We start from the raw sequence: 23062 nt of genomic DNA, 5'->3' as shown, positions 1-23062 counted from the left end.
CGAGTGGATTATGTGTATAAATACAACACTTTGTTAACTGGTCTCAGTGGTCCTGTTCCTTCTAAGAAGTATATTAAACCAGGGGCTGCAGCAAAACAGCATTTAAGGCATTGCTAGTGTATTTCTGCAGGCCATCTGTCTGAATCTTTTTTTTAGTTAGTGTATCTTTGCTCCAAGCAAAGACCTCTGGGTCTGAAAAGAGAAGCCAATGCAGAAGTGCCGTAACCTGCATTCTTTCAAAAGGCCAGCAGGGGGCGACTCCACTGGATGCAGAAAATAAGTCATATTGTATAAGTCTATTAGAAAATGACCCTACTTCTCATTTGATTTATTACCTGAGTAAACATTTTCCTCATGAGTTTATGTTCTCTCTAGTTTCAAGTCTTTTTGTTCACATGTTCATTTTGTAAATTATGTTCCCATTTAGAGTAAAATAAACAATAAAGCAGGGTATGCTTTAGGGCGGAGCTGCCTTGTGATTGACAATTCGCTACCATTGCACTCTGTGTGTTTTCCTTGTTGTACTTTGAACCTTACACATTGTGTTTTCAGTTCATGAAAGTTAATTGTAACATTTGACATCTAAAAATTTTTTTTCAGGTTGTACTGAAAGACACTCTGAGGAGTCGGCTGTTAATTTTTGCACTTTGCTAGTCAAGCCAGCAACTGCTGCTAACGCCAGCTTATAACTGCGTTATAACTGCGGGAGCCTATAACTCCAACCTCTTGTCTAAATATGATCACTTCTGGCTCCAATGGACCAAGATGGTAACAAATCCCAACACTGAGGCTCACACAAACTCAGAAAATTCACACACACACACACACACACACACACACACACACACATGCACATACTCTATCTGCACTCAGTTAGTGCTGACATCTCTTCACCATCATGGTCTCCATAATTTACTGGCATTCACCGTCCTGCCTTCTTGAAAAATAATGTTTTTGCTGAAACATGTTTTTTGTGTCAGTAAGTGTGATTCATACAGAAAAAAGTGCTCAGTCTGAATTTTTCAATTTCTTCTTTAAGGTCACAGAGCTCTAATTAATCACACGTTTAATCCGTTCTGGATCAGTCCTACTTTCTCTCTCCCACACTCAGTTTTTATCAGAACTTTAATGAAACTCCAGACACAGTGTGTAAACAGGTGTTAGGTGGAATGCAGTTTCTGTCTTTACACATGCACTGGTCACTGGTGTAAATCAGTCTGTTCATGAAGTGGATAGTTAACCCGTGCTTGATCAAAGGAAGAGGAAAAGGCTTTACCTGTCAAAGGTTGAGGCCTAGAGAGCCTCAAGCTAAGCACCAGGGCAGCTATTCAACAGCTGTGTGTGTGTGTGTGTGTGTGTGTGTGTGTGTGTGTGTGTGTGTCTGTGTGTCTGTGTGTCTGTGTCTGTGTGTGTCTGTGTGTGCATCAAAGAAATTGCATCTTGGTTCTGATAAGGATTCTCATTTTTTATTTTTTTTACATTTATGAAAAAATGGAAGACTTTGAACAGGACCTTCACCAACTTACCTACTTCTTTACCAAACTGCTCCAACACCAATTCCTTTGTGCAGGGTGTCTGCCAGACCAGCAGGGAACCACGCAGTAAATCTGACACAGTGGGCTGTGCTGCTGCTGGTCAGCATTAGTAAACCCAACATCATCAGCGGGCAGCTAAAGGAAGTGTGTATTTGACAGTGTAGCAAGGTTTCATCTGACCAAGCAAAAATACCGTAGTGTGAAATTGTATCGTTGGTTGTTTGGCCTTGTCTTGTCAGATTGGATGTTTTTCCTGCTTTGACCACATCGACTTGTATTCTGCAGCTCCTGACATCAGATAAGCTCCATTGTGCACAAACTGGATTATATAACCAGTGTTTGACAGAATAACTGTCTTGATCACTTGACTTATTGCCTGAGGCTAGACAGACTAGGAGTTCAAGGCTCTGCACACTACAGTACCTATTAATTAATGACGTTTGTGGTGCAGTGGGTTTGTTGTTTTTTTCTGTTCTGCATTACTGTATTTTTATGTGCAGAGCTCTACTTTACAGGATTTTAGGGTTGTAGAAGTTGGTTGAGGTGGAGTGATATTAAATTACTGTTTACATAATGGATTAATGATTATTAATCTACTGATTATTTTCTCCATACACTGATTGATCTGGTTACTGAAAAATAGTGAGAAATGCTGTCACAATTACTAAGAGCCCAAAGTGATAATAATAATTAAAAATAAATAAATAAATAAAATAATAATAATAATAATAATAATAATAATAATAATAATAATAAAAATAATAGTAATAGCCTTTATGAAGTTGGAACCATTGATAATATAAAATAACAAATTAAATTATCATCAAAATGTTGCTTTTATAGTCAAACTTTTTGTGTGCACACTTTTAATTTGTGAAGATAATTTGTAGTAATTTGTAGATAATATTTCCTACTGGAAGTGGAGTATTGGAGAAGGTAGAAAGAAAAGACACAAGTAAAGTACCTTAAAATTTTAATCAAGCAAAGTGCTTGAGTAAATGTACAGTGGTTGCAATTATGACATGATAATTGTTATTGTAGACTGTAGCATCACATAACTTCAGTTAAGTAAGTAAGTATTACTTAAGTAAGTAGGTAACATAAATCATGTGTAAAGTGCTTTACAAGGACATTATACAACATACAGAAATAAATCAAGGGAGATGAAGTGACTGCTTGAGTCATGCGTCAAAGTACAAGACCAAAAAACACAATATGCAATAAAAATACACAATAAATAAATAAAATCTTGTCGCTTATAGGCTAGTTAACGGGAGTGGGACTTTAGTGTACCTAATCTTTTTTGACTATCGTCGGTCCAAACTTATATCAGTGACAGAGAACACAATAAGTGGCTCTTTTCTGTTGACCTGTTTTAACTTCCCCATTTCTCCCCTTCTGCCTCTCTATCTCCAGCCTGCCTTCCCTCCTGTCTCTCTGTTTGTTTTCCTCCTTCTCACTCTCGACTATCTCCTATTTGTGCATCTGGACCGAGATGATACTGAATGTTTTGTGCTCACTGGTTGGGATGTCCTTGAGAGAAAAGTGATGACACTGATGATAAAGAGGCAGGCGAGTCGAACACCTGGGCTTTATTAGGACAAATGACCATGAACCAAAATGAGGATACAGCTGCCTCCATCTTTGTTTTTGTTGCGCCAATAATCCCTTACCATATTGTCTGTGCTGCATTATCTTCCCACATGAGAACGGCCTGAGATACCGGACACTGGGCGGTGATAGGTAGTGGTGGGACGTGGGGAGACGAGACTCCTGGCTGCTGTTAATGAGGTTCCTCTGAGGTGGACTCGACCTCTCGTTTTCCAGCTCATAGTCTGGGAATGCTGTTTCACTGGGAACGATACTCCTTCATCCATCTGTCAGTCCCACACTCCTTCCTTCTTCTTCCTAATGCTCCGTGATCCTATATTCATGCAAAGAGGATCCTGGATGGAAGTAAAAAGACATATTTCCCCCTTTTTTGCTTCAGCTGAACAAGAAAGACCCATGAGTCTGTGGGAAGCAGCGAGATCCTTAAAAACATAGTAGTTGAGTGATCATCTGAGTGAGAGATGCCCTGAATGCCTTTTTTCCATTCTCTATATTCCCAGACAACATTAAAGCACGGAGAGATTCAAATTCGCTTCTGCTCTTAAATCATGTACACTTGACTGCACGCTCTCTAAATACAAACAAACGGCATGAGAGGAAAGCACTCAAGCCCTCTGCTGTGGTCCCGTGCCTGTGGGTATATAATCACAAAGCAGCCAAGAACAGAAATACTAATCTAAGATCACTTAACAGGTCACTGGCAAAACAGCGTCTCTGTTCGGCTCTCTTATACGGATTGTGAATATGGATCCTGATATCCCCTCCCATGTCCAGCTTTAGTTCGCACAGCTCTTCCAAAATGTAACCGAAGTCTACAGCAAGTGTCAAGAGATGTTAGAGCATGCACGCTTTCCTTAAAGTGTTGGAGCACTCAGAGGAGGTTCCTTAAACAATACAGTGCATCACAACCTTTCAGCTCCTTATGAAATCTGCAGGCCAATTCTGGCAGAGCAACTTATTCTCTGGCCGGAGTTGAAAGTAGCCACAGCCTTGGACTCTCTCTCAGCAATCATAAAACACATGACCGAGGAAAGCAGTGGTAAAAAGGACACAGTCCAGTGGCAATATGGGTTTGGACACCAACTTACAAACTGCAAGTTTACTGTGTGTAATTCTTTTATATGTTTATCTGTCAAAGGATGGACGTTGAAGCTGTTTTGTGGTGCCTTACTGGATAATGAACTTGATGGGGATGTGAGAAAACAATGTCAAAGTGGGTTTGTGCTTTAAGCACTAAAACCATATTCTGTGCTTATTAGGGGGCATGTCGTGCTTTCCACACATAATGTAAGTACTCATGGGCAGTTTATTAGACAATGGTCACCTGCTACACACACAAGCAAAAGGCCTTTCCACCACTCCTGCATAGAAGCAAGACACAGACTTTGTGGTGGTGTTACCACATATCTTGTAGTCATTATGCATCTTTTGTGGTTTTGTGTCTCTTTGTATTTATGTTGTGTCTGTCTTTGGTCCTTGTGTGTGTCTGTGTAGTTATTTTTTATGTCTTTCTTGGTTGTTTAGTGTGTCTTTGTGGTATTTTTGTGTATTTTTTTGTTGTTTTGTGTCTCTTTGTAGTCATCTTTTGTCTCTTTGTTGTTATGTTGTGCTCTTTTTGGTCTTTTGTATTGCTCCGTAGTCATTTTCAATGTCTTTTTTTTTTGGGTAATTTTGTATCTCTTTACATTCATTTTGTGTCTTTTTTGTTTTGTTTATGTGTCCTGTCTCTTTCTAGTCATTTTGTGTCTTTGAGGTCATTTTGTAATTTTGTGTCTCTTTATCATTTTTGTCTTTTGTTATGTTGTGCTCTTTTTTGTCATTTTGTATCTCTTCATAGTCTTCATGTCCTGTCTCTTTGTGGTCATCTTGTGTGTCTTTGAGGTCATTTTGTGCATGTTTAGAGCAATTTTGTTTTTTGTTTTTTCATTTTGGTGTTTCTTTGTGGTCATTTGTGTCTCTTTGTGGTTGTTTGTGGTTGTTTTTTGTCTCTCTTGTATCTGTCTGTGGTCTTTCTGCATTTATTCTGGTTGGCATGTGTCCCTTTGAGTGACATTTTTGCAGGTTAAGGCCCCACTTTGGGCCCCTGGGCCTGTGCTCAGTAGACCTGTTCAGTAATCCATCCACATAGGTACTGTATAACTACCTGGAGTGGCTAAAGCTTTACAGCCTTGGCAACAGTGTTCGATAGTGAAAAAATGCCAAAGATGAAATGTATTCATGCTGTAAAGTCTGGATAAAGAGTCTACAGGGAGTGGTGAGGGGTTAAGGAGATTTGTAACACAAATCAGCATAAACTCCAAGACGTGAGTGCAGATCCATGTATTCCCGTGGTGAACAACAACATCCTTGGTGTGTTGGACTAACACAGAAAAAAGAATAATACTTTGGCTTTGGCCTGAATTTTTTCTCAGGGGGTAAATTGTATCAAATGTCCACCATGTTGGAATGAAGCAGCTTATAGCAGTAAATTAGATTAGCAGTGCTGGCTGATGTGTGTGTGTGGGGGGTGACGGCTTTGATGTGATTGTGTTGAGCTCCGCATCCTCTGACAGAATTTTACACAGAGTGCATTGGGGCTGGGGCACGGTCCCCTCCCTGTGGGTGTAGCCACTTAAAAATAAACACATATACATTCCCGTAACACACACGTTTTTACAGGCTCTTTGAACAAAACTACATATAGTTACATAAAGACACGTGCACACGCAGACACACCACAAACCACGAGCAGATCAAATAATCAGCACTGCGTTTTGGATTGCAGGAAACAGGAGATGTTCTTAAGGGTGTGCGTGAGCGGACTGGTCTAACTACTGTGTCATTATGATACCAGCTCCTGGCCATTGGCTTGGCACAGCAACTCCACGATGGGAGTCAAATTCAAGTTGACTTTGAGCCAGTGCACTCTTCCCAGGGGGTGATCCCATCCCGCAGTATCTTCGCCTTGGATAGTTCAGCTTTTTTCTCACGTCACAACTAACCGAGGGGAAGGATGTGCCTCTGTCTCTGTGCTCATGTTGCTCATAAACAGGGAGACATGGGACTTTTTTGCCTAAATGCTTGGAAGGAAACAATGCTTGGCTGATTGTGTTCATTATAACATGTCGTGAAGCACTTCAAACAGTTCAGTGTAAAACCCTAGAATTTTATTTTGTAGTGCACCACACACATAGCATCCAAGTCATGACGGAACAACACATGAATCGACTTAAACATGTAATACAGTGCAGTAAAAAACCTGCTGCTGGTGATGGGGGATGCAGTGAAATCAGAGAAGTATGGCTTAATGGCTAATGCATGCTGTTTCCTTTGTGTTGTCACCAAAATTGGCTTTACAGCCACCACACCCTCAAACCTCAGGCGCTTTAATATTTGGATACTGTTCATAATGAGATTTAGAAAAGAAAAACAATTCACTTTGTTTACTGCTCCATTAAGTGGTATGACCTTTTTGATGAATACTTTATGACATTGTTCCCACTTCCTATAAACAGCAATCTTGACCCATAAATGGTTTATAAGGGAAAGATGAGTTTACAGAGTCAATGTGCTTTCAATATAACGTGTTCTGTTTTCTGCACGGGTGGATTTCATTTGGAAATATTGTAATTTCTACTCTACTACAGTTATTTGACAGCTGTAGTTGTCTATTACTGTTTAGATTTTTTTTCAAGTGAATGAAATACAGTGCTTTGTTATGGATTAGTGGCTTCCAGCGTTCTTGGCTTGTCACCTCTTTACAAATAAGAAACCTGTCCTTGTATCACCTTGGGGGCTCTTTCACAAGTTTTCACAAGTTCAACTGTGGGCAGTTCTACCTAAGCTCCACACAACAACCTGCTAATGCAAGTCAGAATAAAATACCAGTCCATGTCTTTTTCTGCAGAACCAGTACTTTTAATATTTAAAATTAAATACATTTTGCTGGTAATACTTGTTTATTTTAACGTGTTAGGGTTTTGCATGAAGGATTTATTTGTCAATTAATAAATATGTATATATATACATATATTCAGACAGATTGTATGAGAAAAATAATGCGAGTATTGAACATTAAAGTATGCAAACAAATGTTCTAAAATAAACCAAAATACAGCAAATAAGTATAAAGTATAAACGTGAAAATTAGCATAATGTGTCCCCTTTGACACTATTGTATTGGTACCTTTTTGTCAGTAAAGTTAAAGTAATACTTCATCCTTCATTGGGTATTTATAGTGCATTACAGTGCATTTATAGTACTTTATTAAATCACAGCTATGTAATGTCACAGCAACAATTAGCTGGCCATTATTTTTTTGATTCACGAGTTAATGATGCAATAACCTAAAGATATTTCATTGAGTTTAATATAAAACAGAAAAAGCATAAAATACAGACTGAGGAGCTGGAGACAGAGAATATTCTGTTTTATGACTCACTTGATAAATAAATAATAGTTGCTGATTCATTTTCTGCTGCTCAACTAAAGCGTGAATCAGCTAGTTGTTGGCCGTATGACTGACATGTTGTGTTTGTCCCTGCAGCTCTGAAGAGGTCCTTCGAGGTGGAGGATGTCGACACTTCATCTCACCTGTCCCCCGGCTCCCGTCGGACAACCAACTCCCCTCACCGTAACGCCATGTCTCCCACAAGCATCTACTACCGTGACCTGGGCACCCCCGCCCCGGCCACCAACAACAACAACCTCAACTACACCCAGCCCCGCTCCATCATGGGTGGAGGAGGTTCCAAGACCCCTGAGCCTGTGTCACGCCGCTCCGAACTCTCCATCGACATCTCCTCTTCTTCCAGCAAGCAGATGGATAACGCCCTCAGCCCTGCTTCTGCTCGTTTTGCCGCCAACAGCGCTCTGAAGCGTCCAGAAGTCCTGGGCCACTCCAAGACCCCCGAGATGAGCCACAAGAGGGAGGTCACTTTTGCCAGGCCTCCCGCTGAGTCCCCAGTGATCCGCCGCAACGAGGGCAGCAATAACAACAATGGCACCAGCCGGACCCCCGAGCAGAATCACACTCGCAAGTTTGAACCTCCTAGTCCCGGAGATGTCCGTAAACCTGATATCAGCATCACCAGAGCCCCCCCAGAAAACAACGGCCACCACCCAGCAGTGCACCACCCACACCACCCCAACCCTCACCATAACACCATCGTCACCACCTTCCGCTGCTCCTCGCCTAGTCATGGACGAAAATCCCCCAACCCTGACAGTAAGTCTGATTCATCATAATATGTAAAAAAAAAAAAAAAAAAAAAAAAAAAAGCACCAGCATTCACAGTAAAAATAGTCTTCTTATTTAATGTGGGCAAAAATGAACTCATTTCAGCTCAAAGCTGCTGCTGCTGCTGGCTTCTAGCTGAAATGCGTTGCCCACATTAAATAAGAACACTAATTATCTGTGAGTACCAAACCCTGTCTCAGAAAAATGGCACTCCCATATGCAGAAAAATATATTATCTATCTAAAAATGCAGTTTCAAAAACATGGTTAATGTTGTGCAGATGTACAGATGTGGTTAATGTTGTGAAACAGTTTCAGTTTGGTTTCTGTTTAGGCAACAGACCTGTTGCAATTTGTAAGATATGGATATTTTACTTTAAAACAATCAAAAAATGAACTAACAATATCAACACAATGTGAAGAAGTGACAGTGTTGTTGTTATATCTAAGAAGTCGATGCCTTGTGTTGCAGAGATTTACTATGATTAGCATGCCAACCAGCTAGCCCCAGCCCTTCCTGTTTTGTAATATTACTTGTGCCTCAAGAGGCGAAAGTGAGTCACTGTAGTGTCCAGTTTGTCCTCAGAGAGGAAGAAGAAGTAGATGCAGCTACACTGTTAGCTCTACAGCAGATAGCAACTTAAATTTGCAACTAAAGCTAAAATTAAGACCTTCACACTAACTGAGATTACTCGCCTTTTGAAATGGTTAAGTCCCTGGACTGTTCTAATGTAATGTTGCTCAGTGATATTGGACACTATTTATTGGCCTACTTTCTTGGATATTGGTTGTTGATTAAAATGGATTGGCTTGTATTTGTAGAATGCCAGCTGACAAGCTGCTCAAATTTGTTTACCTGCTTTGATTTTGTGTTCATACACCATTTCCGTTGGATCTCATGTAAAATCTTGTAAGGCTATTGGCCTGTCGTGTAAAAGCTGAAACAGAGTCGTACTGCTGCAGCATAGCAGTGCTTTGGTGCTGTGATTTAGCTCAGCAGCCTGTGTGATTGCTTTTGCACAGACTTAACAGTTTGGTGTGACACTGTCATCAGTGGAAAAGAGATTAAAGCGGGTGTAATAGGCTATCTTAAACTCAAATAAAAACCAAATTGCATTTAATTATGTGTGGAGGGATGGGAAACTCTTCACTCTTGGCTCTAAGTTATTTTACACTCAAACCCCACTGGGTAAAAAATGTCACATTTTCCAGGATACGTTTCATCTGGACTCTGATTCATTTGAGGTTTTTTTTATTCTGACTTCATATCTTCCTTCTCCTTCTCCACTCACACCGAGGTGACAGAGTATCACGTCTCTCACTCACCAAGAAAAAAAGTCAGTAACAGGAGCAACATTTTGATTAGTCTGATGTCTGTGTGTCTGCCAGAAATATAAGTAACCCTGTCCTTGGAGGCCCTGTCTGTCAGTGGCAACATCAGACTGTATGTCTGTATTTATGGTCATGCAGTAGTGGAGCCGTCGTGTTTTTTGTTATGTGATGAAAGCATAACCTTGGCAGCACCAGAACAGTAGCATGGTAGTTAGATGGTAAGTAGTGCTGCAGTTGCAGTTAAACTGTGTAACAGAGAAGGACAGATTTTACTCACAGGGTTACATTAGCTCCTCTGATGCAGCTTGTGACATACAGAATATAGCTCTTAAATACTCATTTTAAACTGGAAGTGAATGTGTAAGATGAAATAAGTGGTACTATATGATACAGGTTTTTTCAGTCTTTACATGCAAGCTAAAGTGATAAATGTAAACATAAGGAAAACAAACGTCAGATATTGCATGCAACAACACACCAGTATACATCTTTCATTCATTCCTATATGGAGTAAGCCTACCCACCACCCTGTCACAACAACACAGCTAGATTTCTGTTAATGTCGAAGAAATTAGAGCTGTAAGAGTACCTGGTAGTTTGTCTCTCTTCTTAACAGCACATTTCAATTATTTAAAGAAAATATAAATCATAATTTGGCACTCTATGTATGAATTCTAAACCCGAAAATGAACAAATTGTGAACAGAACATTGACATATCACGACCACTTAAGGTGATAAAATGTACTTGTTAGCAAACATTTGCTAATTTACACATCCAGCAGTTACAGAGCAACATATAATTTATTTAAAGTTGTATTTTTGCGCACCATACAAAAAAATTCCAACCGAAAACAGTTATATAGTTTCTGTGTGGACAAAGAGCCAAAACGTAAAGAGAAAAATGTGTTTTATAAGATGCCATACATGTGGACTTTAATTGTGAATATCTACTGTGTGGGGCTAAGCAAGTAAAGAACCTTTCAATGAAAACAGCGTATTATTTAATATATAATTTTTCGACTAAAAATATTACTAAATTATATAATACTAAGAGACTGAACTTAAACAGCAAATTTTCAGACCAGAAAGCTAAATAATGAACTGAAATTCCCCACGAAGCTCTGTAAAGTGTTATGGGGAGCTGATTTGTTAAATCACTGTCCCCCATTTCACTATTAACCACCTTGCCAAGCACTTATAATGCCACTTATGATAAATTATAATTAGCTCTTGATTAAATATAATGACAGTACTTTTTTATTGATTTAGGTGATTTCCTCTTACACATGAAATACTGCATATGGTTGATTCTTTGTAGTCAGACTTCCCACAGTATATTCACTGTCCCAGTGTCTGTGCTTCCCTGTGGAACCCATAATGTTTCTGCTTTAAATGACTATAAATTTCTGTGCTGAAGGTTTTACATGGTTCTCTTCTACATTACGGGGGTGGTCGCCACTTATTTGTCCACAGAGAGAGGCCCTAATAGGGGTCTTAATGAAGGGTGACCTGCCTAGAGGGCCCAGGGGCTATGACTGGGGCCACCCTGCTCTGCTCTTTTTGTATTATCAAGAGAGCTGAAGCAAACAAAACAACGTCACAATAACACTTAATATGGTTTGAAATTAGTGTAATTTAAAATATTAAATATATAATAAAATATAAATCACTTAGGTCTGATGTTTTGCTATGTGATTATTTGTCCTATTGCTCCAATTGTAAGTGCTTTCAATTGATTTTCTTCAGTTACATGAGCTGAAAAATGTTACTTGACCAAGAGCTTTTGGCAACACTGCAGGCAAAGTTACTTGGCTTTGTTTATTATTTTTCCATATGGCTGTCAACTCCGGCAGTTTATTAGATAAGCTGCTTTCCTGCACATTCAGTTTTTCCATGAGGAAATGACATCACACGTCATGTGTGCACATACACACAAATGCACACACAGTATCCTGTCCTTCCTTCCGTGTTCTGTCACTGTGATTGTTTCCCCTGCTGCGTGACCTCACCGCGGTGCGCTTCCTCTCTCAGGGGTCATATGATCCGAGTCAGTCAGCTTCCCAGCAAATATCCCTCTGTACTTTGATCATAACATCACAGAGAGCGAGATACGCCGGGGTGTTTATGCAAAAGGTCAGCATGAAAAGGGTTGTGGGCACATATTCATATACTGCAGACTGAACTTTAACTGTCGGAAGATCTCTGAAGAGCAAATTCATTATGTCTTATAGCATCATGACGTCAGTCTGAGTTGAATGAAAATCAGGTCATTTTTTTTCCTGTAATCCTGCTGACAGACAAACAAAAACAAACCCTCCCTGGTGATGGAAATTATCTATTTGTTCAAGTCATTTTTTAATCAAACATGCAAAAAAAAAACCCAGTCTCATTCACACTCCTCATGTGATGATTTGCTTTTCTCTTGTTTAAACAATGGGTTTAAACAGTTAGTTGAAAGAAGCAAGATTTCCCTTTATGATATGCTTTTTTTGCCATTTTTGAACAAAAAAACCTCTAATAACCAATGAAAATAATTGGCAGAATAATCGATAATGAAAATAATCATAAATCACAGTCCCGCAGTATATTAATCCCTTAATTCCAGTAGTGGAAGAAGTATTCAGATCCCTTACTTAAGTAAAAGTACTAATACAACACTGTGAAATTACTCCACTACAAGTATAAGTCCTGCATTCAAAATTTCCTGAAGTAAAAGTACAAAAGTATCAGCATCCAAATGTACTTAAAGTATCAAAAGTAAAAGTACTCATTATGCAGAATGGACCCACTCAGATTGTTTTTTTCCAAATATATTATAACATTATTTGTATTGATGCTTTTGTATAAGCAGTGTTTTAATTTTGTAAAGACAGGGCTCACTGGATTACTTAATATACTTTTTTTGTGATTTTTTTTTGTGAAAAATGTACAATGTATATATTCGCATCATATACAGTTTTATATACAGTTTTTATATACAGAACAAAGTCTCTTTTACATTCTCAGGAAGACAAAAATATTAGAACCCCTATAATAGTGTATTAATTGATGGTTTGGGTTTTTGGATGTACCACTGAGATTTTTCCACACTGTGTCCCATCAAATCTCTGTGTCATTTACTTCATTTAGATCTCTATACCAAACACCCTCTACTGGTAAGTGTTTACAGGGTCCAGAAATTAATTTGTAAAGTTTTGAAACCACCCCCTGTGTAGCTGATCTTAAGTGCATATAGAATAAAAAAGATGCTCGTAAACCATGGACACCATACAAATCTTTTAATATATTCACTCCCCTATTCTTCCAGTGTGGAAATGAAAATGGCATATTACCGGTAAGTAGTGAGAAGTTATTAATAATTGGTGTGTGATTACACCGTTTCTAATCTGTGCCAACATGCTTCATTACGGCACGGTAAGATGTGAGTAGAAATTAAATAACAGGGCCTAAACCTAATTTGGCTATTTTCAATGGTATATAAACATACACCAGGTCTTGCAACCTGTAAGGTAGTGCAATATTCTTCTCAATTGGTCTTAATTACTTAATATACTCTTATAAGATTTAATTTTAAAAAAAGTCAAATCACTTTAAATTGATCATATATTTTAGATCTCGACCGTAATGTAACTAAAGCTGGCAGCTAAATATAGAGGAGTAAAAAGTGCAATATTTGCCTAAAAATGTAGTGGAGTAAAAGTAAAAAGTTGCATAAAATGGAGATACTCAAATAAAGTACCTCAAAATTGTACTAAAGTACAGTACTTGAGTAAATGGCTCAGTTACTTTCCACCACTGCTTAAATCTAATGGTTTGGCGGATCCATTATTCATGTTCTGTATACAAGGTTTGCCCAAAGCTTCTTGAGCTACTTCTTGAGAGGTTTCCAATATGTTAAACTATCAATTGAAATGCAGAGAAATGTGAATACTTGTAAAATGTAAAACCACAAGAAATCCAGAATTTTCCACTTGATATAAAGTGAAGCCATAAACTGAGCTGTGAAATAGCTTCAAGTGCTGGAAGACGCAGATAGAGAATCTGTCAGTTCTGACTTTGAATTGATGTGATAAGTGATGTCAGATGTTAAGAAGGAAAATGACAAAGAAAAACGTGACCATCAGGTTCACTTCAGGCTACAGACACCAGACTCATTCTGATTGGTATCTGCTCTGTGCCGCTGTGTTCAGCCAGACGGGGAACCTTATCTTGACAGGCAGGTCTGCTGTTCATCAATCCATCAAACACAGCAGAAAGAACTCTATCTAACATCTCGAGACAGAGAAGACCACGCAGACCACCTGTGGTCAGAAATAACACGTACCTTATCATTTTTAAGACAAGCTTACACATTTGAACATATTTTTTAACCTGGACTTCGTTTTGTTCGTCACATGGAGGAACCTAGTCACTGTAGGACAAGGATTAATGTAATGTAATTATTTTCATTATTTCTAACCTGCTGATTATTCTCATGATTGATTATTTTATCCATAAAATGTCAGAAAACAATGAAAACATTGCCTGTTATAATTTCAAATGGCTCAGGGTATTTTTATTTTTTATTTAGACTACTTGTTTTATCAAATCAACCAACTTTCCAAAAGTTTTTGAGCTTACTATCAAGAAAACAACAAGTCCTCTAACCTACCCTCTAATACGATCCACAGGAGCATTTTTTTCTTTTTTTAAATTAGCACAGTGGAACTGGAGCATGTGAGCGTGTGTGCAGAATGTTTTTTTTTTTTTAAAGAATTCAGTACTGCTCACAGCATCAGTTTGAAGCATGCCTCAGCCCGGACCAGAGTCCATTTGTGTATTGCACACTCACACTATTTTGTGTCAGAAATCAGCTGTTATGAGCTCAAATATAGAGTTCACAAATGGGTTTTCTGTACAAAGTCATATTGATAGTGGTGGAGTAAAAAAATCAGCTATATTCCAATCACATGCTGTCTGGAACATATTTAATATTTAGTTAAGTTAATATTTATTATTGTTTGCTTAAAAAAAACATCTGTCGACTAATTGACTAACTACATTAAAATTAACCAATGACAAAATACTGGGGGCTACATGCTCACACCAAAGATGGACTTCTTCTCTTTTATTGTAACTAGACTCTGGGGAGGCCATTAGATAGAGAGGTTGACCATAAATAGTGTGTTTATCACTGGGATGATGGGAATGGTAGGTTATCACTGGAGTCACATCACACAGTAAACTCTTTTAGTGTTTTATAAAGATATGGGGAGGAAAAAAGACCTCTATCTCAACTGGATTACTGTTATAAAGAAAGAAGACTCAATGGAATATTTAGTGCTACCTTTGCTATAGAGAAGAAATGTGCAGAGTTACATCATATAGAGACATTTACTACCGTTCAAAAGTTTGGGGTCACTTAGAAATGTCCTTATTTTTTAAATAAAAGCAGCTTTTAAAAAAAAAAAAAATAACAGACATTCAGTCTCGACATTGTTAATGTGGTAAATGTCTATTAAAGCTGGAAACGGCTGATTTTCTCATGAAATATCTATTATATATTGTCAGCAACCATCACTCCTGTGTTCCAGTGGAACATTGTGTTAATCCAGGTTTATAGTGTTGAAAGGCTCATTGATCATTAAACACCTGTGCATTATGTTAGCACAGCTGAAAACTGTTTTGTGCTGATTTGAGAAGCAATAAAATGACCCTTCCTCAGGCTAGATGAGTATCTAGAGGTAAAGTTGGAGATTTGTACGGGTTAAAATGATTATTTCTACCCTTGTCAATGTCTTTACTATGTTTTAAATTCATTTTATAACTCAATCATAAATAAAACAGTTTGTTTTCATTGAAAACAACACAGAAATTTTCTATGTGACCCCAAACTTTTGAGTGTTCGTGTTGTTACATCATGTCTTGTCTTCTTTTGTGGTGGTAAAGAATATAAGAGATCTCCTAATGTCAGATGGTCAGATTATGTTAGCGGAGCTGGAATGCGTCCTCATGTTGCCTAAATAAACACATTATCTTGTAGTACATTTGTTTCCCTAATTGAGGTGTAGTCATTACGGAGGAAAGAGCAAGTGAAGCCATTTGTCTTTTATTCGGACTGACCTTCTGAAAGTGTGGAGGAGGGGACACGGGAGGACGGTGGGCGATTTGTCTCTGCCTGTCCATAGGTCAGGAAAGGCCACACACAAACACACTTTCTTCTTCACACACTCAATTTTTCGTCTTACTTTCGTTGTCTCTCATCGCCACACCTACACAGGCACACACATGCACCCTCAGGCGAAGGCATATCCGAGGTCAGCCCTCTCCCAGTGTAATTACTCTGGACTGATCCCAGACCATTACTCAGTATGACCTGTCGGCTAATTACCCCGAAAGAAAAGGAGGGAGAGAGGCAAAGAAATGGAAACAGAGATGTTGCCTACGTGCTTGTGATAGGGAACTGTTGCTCGCTGAGAATAACATCATTGCTGAGTTGCATATGTGTCTGCATAACTCTGAGGCTGTGCAGTGCTCGTACCTGTTAAAATGTGGTCGCAGGAAGTTCAACACAATCCCAGGGGCTGATACAAAGTCTCCCCAAAAGAAAACACTTGAAACAAGTATAATCAATCCCAAACTTCAGAGCACACTCTATTATGGCTGGGAAATAATTCAAGATTGTGTTTTATCAATGTTCAATGTGTGATTCAAGATTAAAATTAAAATTGTCACTCCATTCGTGTGAGTACAAACATGTAAAATACTCCACTATGCAGTAAATACTAAGTATACAAAGACAAATAATGACAATATTTAAGAACTAAGACATTTAAGAAATACAAATATAAAAAGATTGTTATCAACAAAACAGAGAAGAATAACTATAGGACTTTTTTAATGTATGTATAATTTGAAGGATATGTATAGTGAAGAAATTCTGATTCTACAGTCCTGTTGTTGGTCTACAAATCATGTTTATCAGATTAGTGATTCTGATCCAGCTATAATTAACTGAAACAAAATTAGATATTGAAACTTTCATTACACACATGAAGACTCAGATGGTACAGCATTCACCCACTGATCAGAAGATGGTGGTTTGATCCCTGGCCATGGACATGTCAAAGCTCAAAGTGTCCTTGGGCAAGCTACTGAACCCCAAATTTAACTCCCAGCACCAGATGCTGTGCCATGAGTGTGTGTGGATGCTGATCGATGCTGTAAAAACACTTTGAGGGGTCGCTATGACTAGAAAAATGCTATATGAATGCAAACTACTTACCATTTAATTTACAAAGACCAGGCCAATATGGATTTGAGTTTAGAAAAGACTTAATGCATGTAGATAGTTGTGAGGATGGAGGATTAAAGGTTGATGGTGGAAGGGGAGATGAGACAAAGGAAGGGGAACTGAGAGCGATGAGAGGGTGGGAGAACGTTCTCTTTATGCATGCATATGTATCTTGCCCCCCAGTGGTTCCTGCAACAGAGCAACAGAAAGAGAGAGAACTCTGAGAGGTAAAAGAAAAAAGGGGATTTTGGCATCAGAGTGGACGGCTATGAATCAGGTGCTTGTGCGGAAGTGGGATGTGTTTGAAGCTGTTTCTGAACCTTGTTTAATAAACTACACAATAATTATGATTTTGCTCATTTTAAGTTTCTTTAAATCAGGATTTTTTTTAAATAACTGCTCCCAAATCAAGCAACATAGGAGTGGTGATGTGGGACTTCCCTTGCACGATGACCATTTGATAAATGGAACGTTACAATTATTGAACCTTTAACCACATTTTGGCTGAAGAACCAGCTCCTCTTTTTACATTTCAGATGGTACACGTAATTGAATCAGTGGTTGATTGGAAAGCCGAAAAGGTGACATGAAAGACAAAGTAAAAAGCTGAAGTAAATTGGTCACTGTGATGTGAATATGTATGTAAAAAAAAAAGAAAAAGGAAAAAAAGTTTTTTTTTATCTTTGCCTTAAGATGATCACATGATACGTTTCTTACACTGAGGCACATAACCATCCCTGACTGTGTCTTTGACTAAGCTGCCAAATGCTGTTTAGTTTTGCTCATTTGAAGCCTCTGAGCCTCTGGAGTCTTACGTCTGTCTTTTCAGTTAAAAAATGTCCCACGGTGATAACAGTGACAAGCGTCACTTCTCATTATGTGACTTCCACTGTTGATGTGCTTCCTAAACAAGCCACCAGGAGGTAGTGTGGGACAGGTGAAATCTCTTTAGACACTGAACCTGGCTTTCAGGTGAACTAAAGCTGCATTTCCTCTATTTGAGAAGCCAGATTAACAAAGGGAAGGAAACTCTAAATTAATTTCTGTCCTTTTCTCAGAGTGGGGTCAGAAGTTTGGACCTCACTGGTGCACTATTGCAGAAACAAATTCAACATGCAGATGTCAGGCTTTTTCCGCTTGTGTTTTTAACACTGCAATATATTACAAAGATAGATGCTCTTTCAAAAGATTGTCCTGCAGCTCTTTGAAGTGTGGACACAAAAAAACTGGACTTGAAAGGTTTCTTCTTTTTACTTTAGAGGAGGAGGAGGTGGAGGAGGAGGAAGAAATGGGAAGGGATCAGCCCTTCAGCCTCAGATAAATAGACTTACACACACGCAGCGTTCCCCTCTCCCCTAGATAAGGCTTTCGGAAGTTGAAGTTTACATTGAGCATCTGGGGGAAGTCAAGGGTTAAAGAAGTTTCCCACCACTGCAGAAAGACCTTTGTCCTTTTTAGTCATCTCGCCAAATCCCACAACTGCAGTGAACGCCCCCCACCCCCACCCCCCCTTCACTTTCTCCTGCGTGCTGTGAAGCCAGCACATTTCAACTTTACAAACATGTGAAAGCACATACATGTTCAAACACACACACACACTTTCTCATCACACTGAGAACATGAATTATACCAGAATGATCCCGCTCTGTCTTTCACATGGAATTAACAAAACATCTTTGCTTTGGTTACACACACGCGCACACAAACCACCTTTATCGACATTTTATATCACCTAAAAGATAAGAGACAAATGGTCGGATATGGGCCATCAGAGCTTGATGAAGCAAACCCAGATAAGTCTTATTCTCGGTTGACATTATCTTCGTTCTCCGGGTGAATCCTCCCTCTTGTTTATCCAGATATGAGACTCCTTTGTCCTAGACGCTGATGGGAAAATCATGTCCCTTATCTTGGCCATGGAAATGAAGAAATGAAGCCAGACTAATGTTGGGCCTTAAAATAGAAATAACACACCATGCCAGCATGAGCAATGGAGTCTTTTTTTCTCAGTATCATCAATCAAATGACCTGGAAAAATAATGGATTAGATACTTTGCTGAATACTTAGTTTAACAAACCGGCAAAACAAATGTCTCACACATGGAAATATGTGAATTTAGTTGGTTTGTCTTTCTCGATGGGATCATCTGCAAACTGTTTATATTTACACCGTGGCTCGTTTTAATGAAGAAGAGAAGTTCATGTGAGGACTCCACATCGCTGCTAATGATGTTTGGCCCACTTGTTGGCGGATAGAGGACATGCTGGAAAAACAATAATTGTGTGTGTGTATGTGTGTGTGTGTGTGTGTGTGTGTGTGTGTGGACAGACAGATGGCCGTTTGTGCCACAGTCCTGCCATCTGCTGAAATGAGTAGATGAGGGGGCTGAGGGATTCTTGTGCGAGGGTGTGAGTCTGTCTTAAGTGAGCATGTGTGCAAAATGAAAAATAAGAGTCCCTTATGTTACACCAACTCATTACACAGTTGAGTGTGTGTGTGTGTGTGTGTGTGTGTGTGTGTGTGTGTGTGTGCGCTACTCTGTGATGATACAGCAGCTTTTGGCCATTATAATCATGTTAAAGCTGGTTTGTTGACTCATTTACTAGCTTGAAATGATAATTACAAGTATCTTTTCTGATTGAGTTTGGTCATATAGACCGGTAGACAGGTTAGACATGTGTTACAGGGTTAAGCTAAGCTAAGCTAAGCTAAGCTAAGGAAGATGGATATCATAGCATATGCAGATTCTATAGCAATACAAACATTTTCTTTTGGCTGCAAAACTTTGAAAAATACACCTTTAATTTAGCATCGTGCCTACATTATCCAAAATGCAACAAGACTGCAGGGCACTGTCGAACAGAACATATTTTTTCAAATTGATTTACATTGTCTGTGACCGGTGTGTGTGTGTGTGTGTGTGTGGTGGGGTACACCCTGGACAGGTCCACAACCGATCACGCTCTCATTCACTCCTACGGGCAATTTCTAGTCCCAACCTAAGCTGCATGTATTTGGACTGTGAGAAGAAGCCATAGGACCCAGAGAGAACCCACGCTGACACGGGGTGAACATGCAAACTCCACACAGAAGAGCCGCAGGCTGGATTCGAACCTGTGACCATCTTGCTAATCACTACACCACTGTGTAGAGCTGCTTTGAGAGTTATGTTCTCCATAAGTTAAAACTCAAGCCTACTCAACACTACTGATGCATGAGTCTTAAAAATATGCTTTGAAGCGACAAATATAAAATTAAAAATACATAATCTGGCAGGAGATGTGTTATAAAGTTAGTGTAAAACATCATGGTCCACTGGGGTGTGATGAAGAGATTATGTAGTCATTTCAGAGCCATTTACTCTGTTTCCAGGCTGTCGGCTCGGTAGATGTAAAATTCAACTATGTAAGCCCTCATCTCTGTTTCAGCTGGGATGCTCTCAGATCATCGGCAGCAAAGATTTACCCAAAGAAAAAAAAAAGGTTTAACATACAGTCGGTTCAATGCAGTCAGAAGGGAAGTAATGCATACCTTTTCTGGTAATAACTCTCATCGTCTCTTTCGCGCTTAAGTACCTTCACCTTTCTCTCCCGACAGATTAATGTTTTAGATTAGCCGAGTAAGCCTAGTGTGCAGACGTGCTGCTGATTGGTCCCTCCGTTGGGAATGCACAGGCAGCTTTTTATTGAATCATTAAAGATACTTTCCAATAATTGGCACAGACTTTAAAAAACACTCAAAAACAGACTGTGTTTTATGAAATAACTGGGGTTTGCTGTGATCATTTGGGGATTTAGAGAATATTGCTGCAGCTTTGTGGTTTTACGGGAAATCAGCTTCTTCGAAGAACCGTCATCTGTTGAGAGAAGCCTTGGCGGTGGAGCCTGGAGGAGCTTTGGGTGAACTTTCACCTCCAGCCTTGATGGCGTGAAGTGCTTTGTGATGCTATGCAGCAGACTGCAAACGTCAACATCACTCAGTAGAAGAGGAGGCAGATGGAGCAGGCAAACTTAAGATTTGGGGTAAAGGGCAAGTTGCCGGATGAGTTGACACACTGGCAACATTAAATCTAGTATTCAGCTGTACTTCTTGTTGTCCAGTCCTGGCAACACATTTTCAACACTAATTCAAAAAGATGATATCCTCATGATTCATTGAAGGAGAAATTATCAATCTGCTTCCCTGCTTCTGCACATGGAAGGTTTCTATTATAGATAAATAGCATCATCACTGGGCTAGATGTTTCTGGAAGATGTGCAGCGGCCGCACAAATAGTTTAATCACAGAGCTTCCATTTTCTCTTTTGTTTTTGGAGTTGAGTCATCCCTGTCCTAGATGCAACAAGGGGCCAGGGATTCCCCAGAAGGCCGATCCCTTGGAGTCACTCTGTTTATTGTTCATCAGGGAAGGCTTTGACTCCAGAACATCAACAGAAATAGAGAGTACATGTTGGTGTGTGTGCTTCAGGAAGCGCAGTTTATGAGATAAGCTCTTGTTCATCTACAGAATAGTAAAGAACTTAACAGCAGCTGCCACCGACTGGGAAATATATATTCAGAGACTTCTTCTGTGTTATCAAAATTATTTTCTTGTTAAATACTGGAAGCGGGCTGACAGGAGGAATGACCTCTACTAGGAATGAGATACACAACAACCATGAGACGGAAAGCCTTTGTGAGTATCTGTTTGTGCTTTGTGTCAGTGGGATAGCTCGACTGTTTTAGACTCTGCAGAGGCAAGAAGGACAACTGGTTTTCATTAAGGCCAATCAAGCTGAAGCATGATGCATCCTCCTTCGATGGGGAAAGGAAATGGATGTGCAGAAATATCCCAAGATTCTGGTTGAACATTTTTCCCTTGTCTCTTTCTTGATTTAACTGCAAACCGCATTGTTTGGTTAAAAAACCCGCTTCCTTGGCACTATTTTACACTTCCTCTTAAAATGCTTGTTTAATTTTTTTGAGTTAAAAAACAGGTTTTAGCCCAAGTGTCGCAATGTAAAAGAGACAATGCTTTCATGGTAATTGAAAACAGTAAGGGATAGTTGTCTCTGTCTTTCTGTCTTTGATGGTAGTTCTCAGTATTAAAAAGACAGTTCATTCAAAAATCAAATGTATTTTCCGTCTTTCCTGTAGAGATGTTTGCTTTCTCTTGAATATAAAGGAACTACATGGCATTTCACTCGTGGTGCTAAAAGTACATTTGAAAAACTCAACAGCATTGTCTCTTTCTATAAATGACGTCCAAGTTAATTAAGATAATAACAAACCTTGTTGTGAGCAGTTTTATCAAGGAAACATACTAGAAAGGAAATAGCTCCATAGTTTGTTGGTCTTTTGATCAATAGATCCTCTAAAAAAGCACAACAGGCAAGAGGAAAAATACAATTTTCTTATTTTGGGGGTGAACTGTCCCTTTAAATAGTCCAGCTGGGAAAGCTTTGGTGGCTTAAAAGAGACAAAGGACACCGTAAGCAAACACTTTCCCATAAATAAACGCTCGGACCACAAAATCTGTCCATCCTCGTTGCGGTAATCATTATGCAAACAGCACGAGAGTTTTAGCAAGCTAAATATCTGATGAAAAAGCAAACACGGGCCTGAGTTATTGTAACCTTGAGGCATAATGTGCAAGCGTCTGTGGAGGAATACACTTCGAGAAGTGAAGTATTTTTACTGTCAGCATGTGAAGTAGCTCAAGATATACACACATATGAATCCATCTGTACTGTTACTGTATGTGCAGTGGTTTCAGTCAGAGAAGGGGAGGTTGAGCCGAGGAGGCCACTTTAGGGTGTTGAGATAAACCGTCGTCACTCATCGCACACATGCTGTCTCCATTTGCACCACAGGGGAGCAGAGCAACCATGGCAAAAAAACACAACAGGAAGTCTCCAACAGACACAGCTATCTTCCCTGTAGACATCCAGGCCAAGACAGATGTTCTTCCTCTTTCCCTCGTGTCTCTTGCTCCTGACTCTTCCAACCACCCCCATCTCCACCAGCCCCCTCCTCCTCCTTAATCTCCTCCTTCATCTTTATTTTTCTTTGCCTCCTCTTTCCTTCCTTCTCCTTCCTTTCAGCCCTTCCTC

At 39.3% G+C, this 23062-nt stretch overlaps 1 protein-coding gene across 3 annotated transcripts in view; it reads left to right on the top strand.

The window, feature by feature from the left end:
• Positions 1 to 23062, top strand: part of septin9b (septin 9b) — a 90888-nt gene that overhangs the window by 28647 nt on the left and 39179 nt on the right. For all 3 annotated transcript variants that reach the window (XM_059339783.1, XM_059339790.1, XM_059339776.1), the window contains exon 2: positions 7673 to 8353. In XM_059339783.1, the coding sequence (XP_059195766.1) occupies positions 7673 to 8353 (681 nt within the window). The remainder of the gene's footprint in view (positions 1 to 7672; positions 8354 to 23062) is intronic.

Source organism: Centropristis striata, chromosome 1 (assembly GCF_030273125.1).
Source record: "Centropristis striata isolate RG_2023a ecotype Rhode Island chromosome 1, C.striata_1.0, whole genome shotgun sequence".
In the NCBI taxonomy this organism is placed as follows: domain Eukaryota; kingdom Metazoa; phylum Chordata; class Actinopteri; order Perciformes; family Serranidae; genus Centropristis; species Centropristis striata.
The sequence above is the reverse complement of the archived record's forward strand: the minus strand, read 5'-3'. Positions and strand labels throughout refer to the sequence as shown.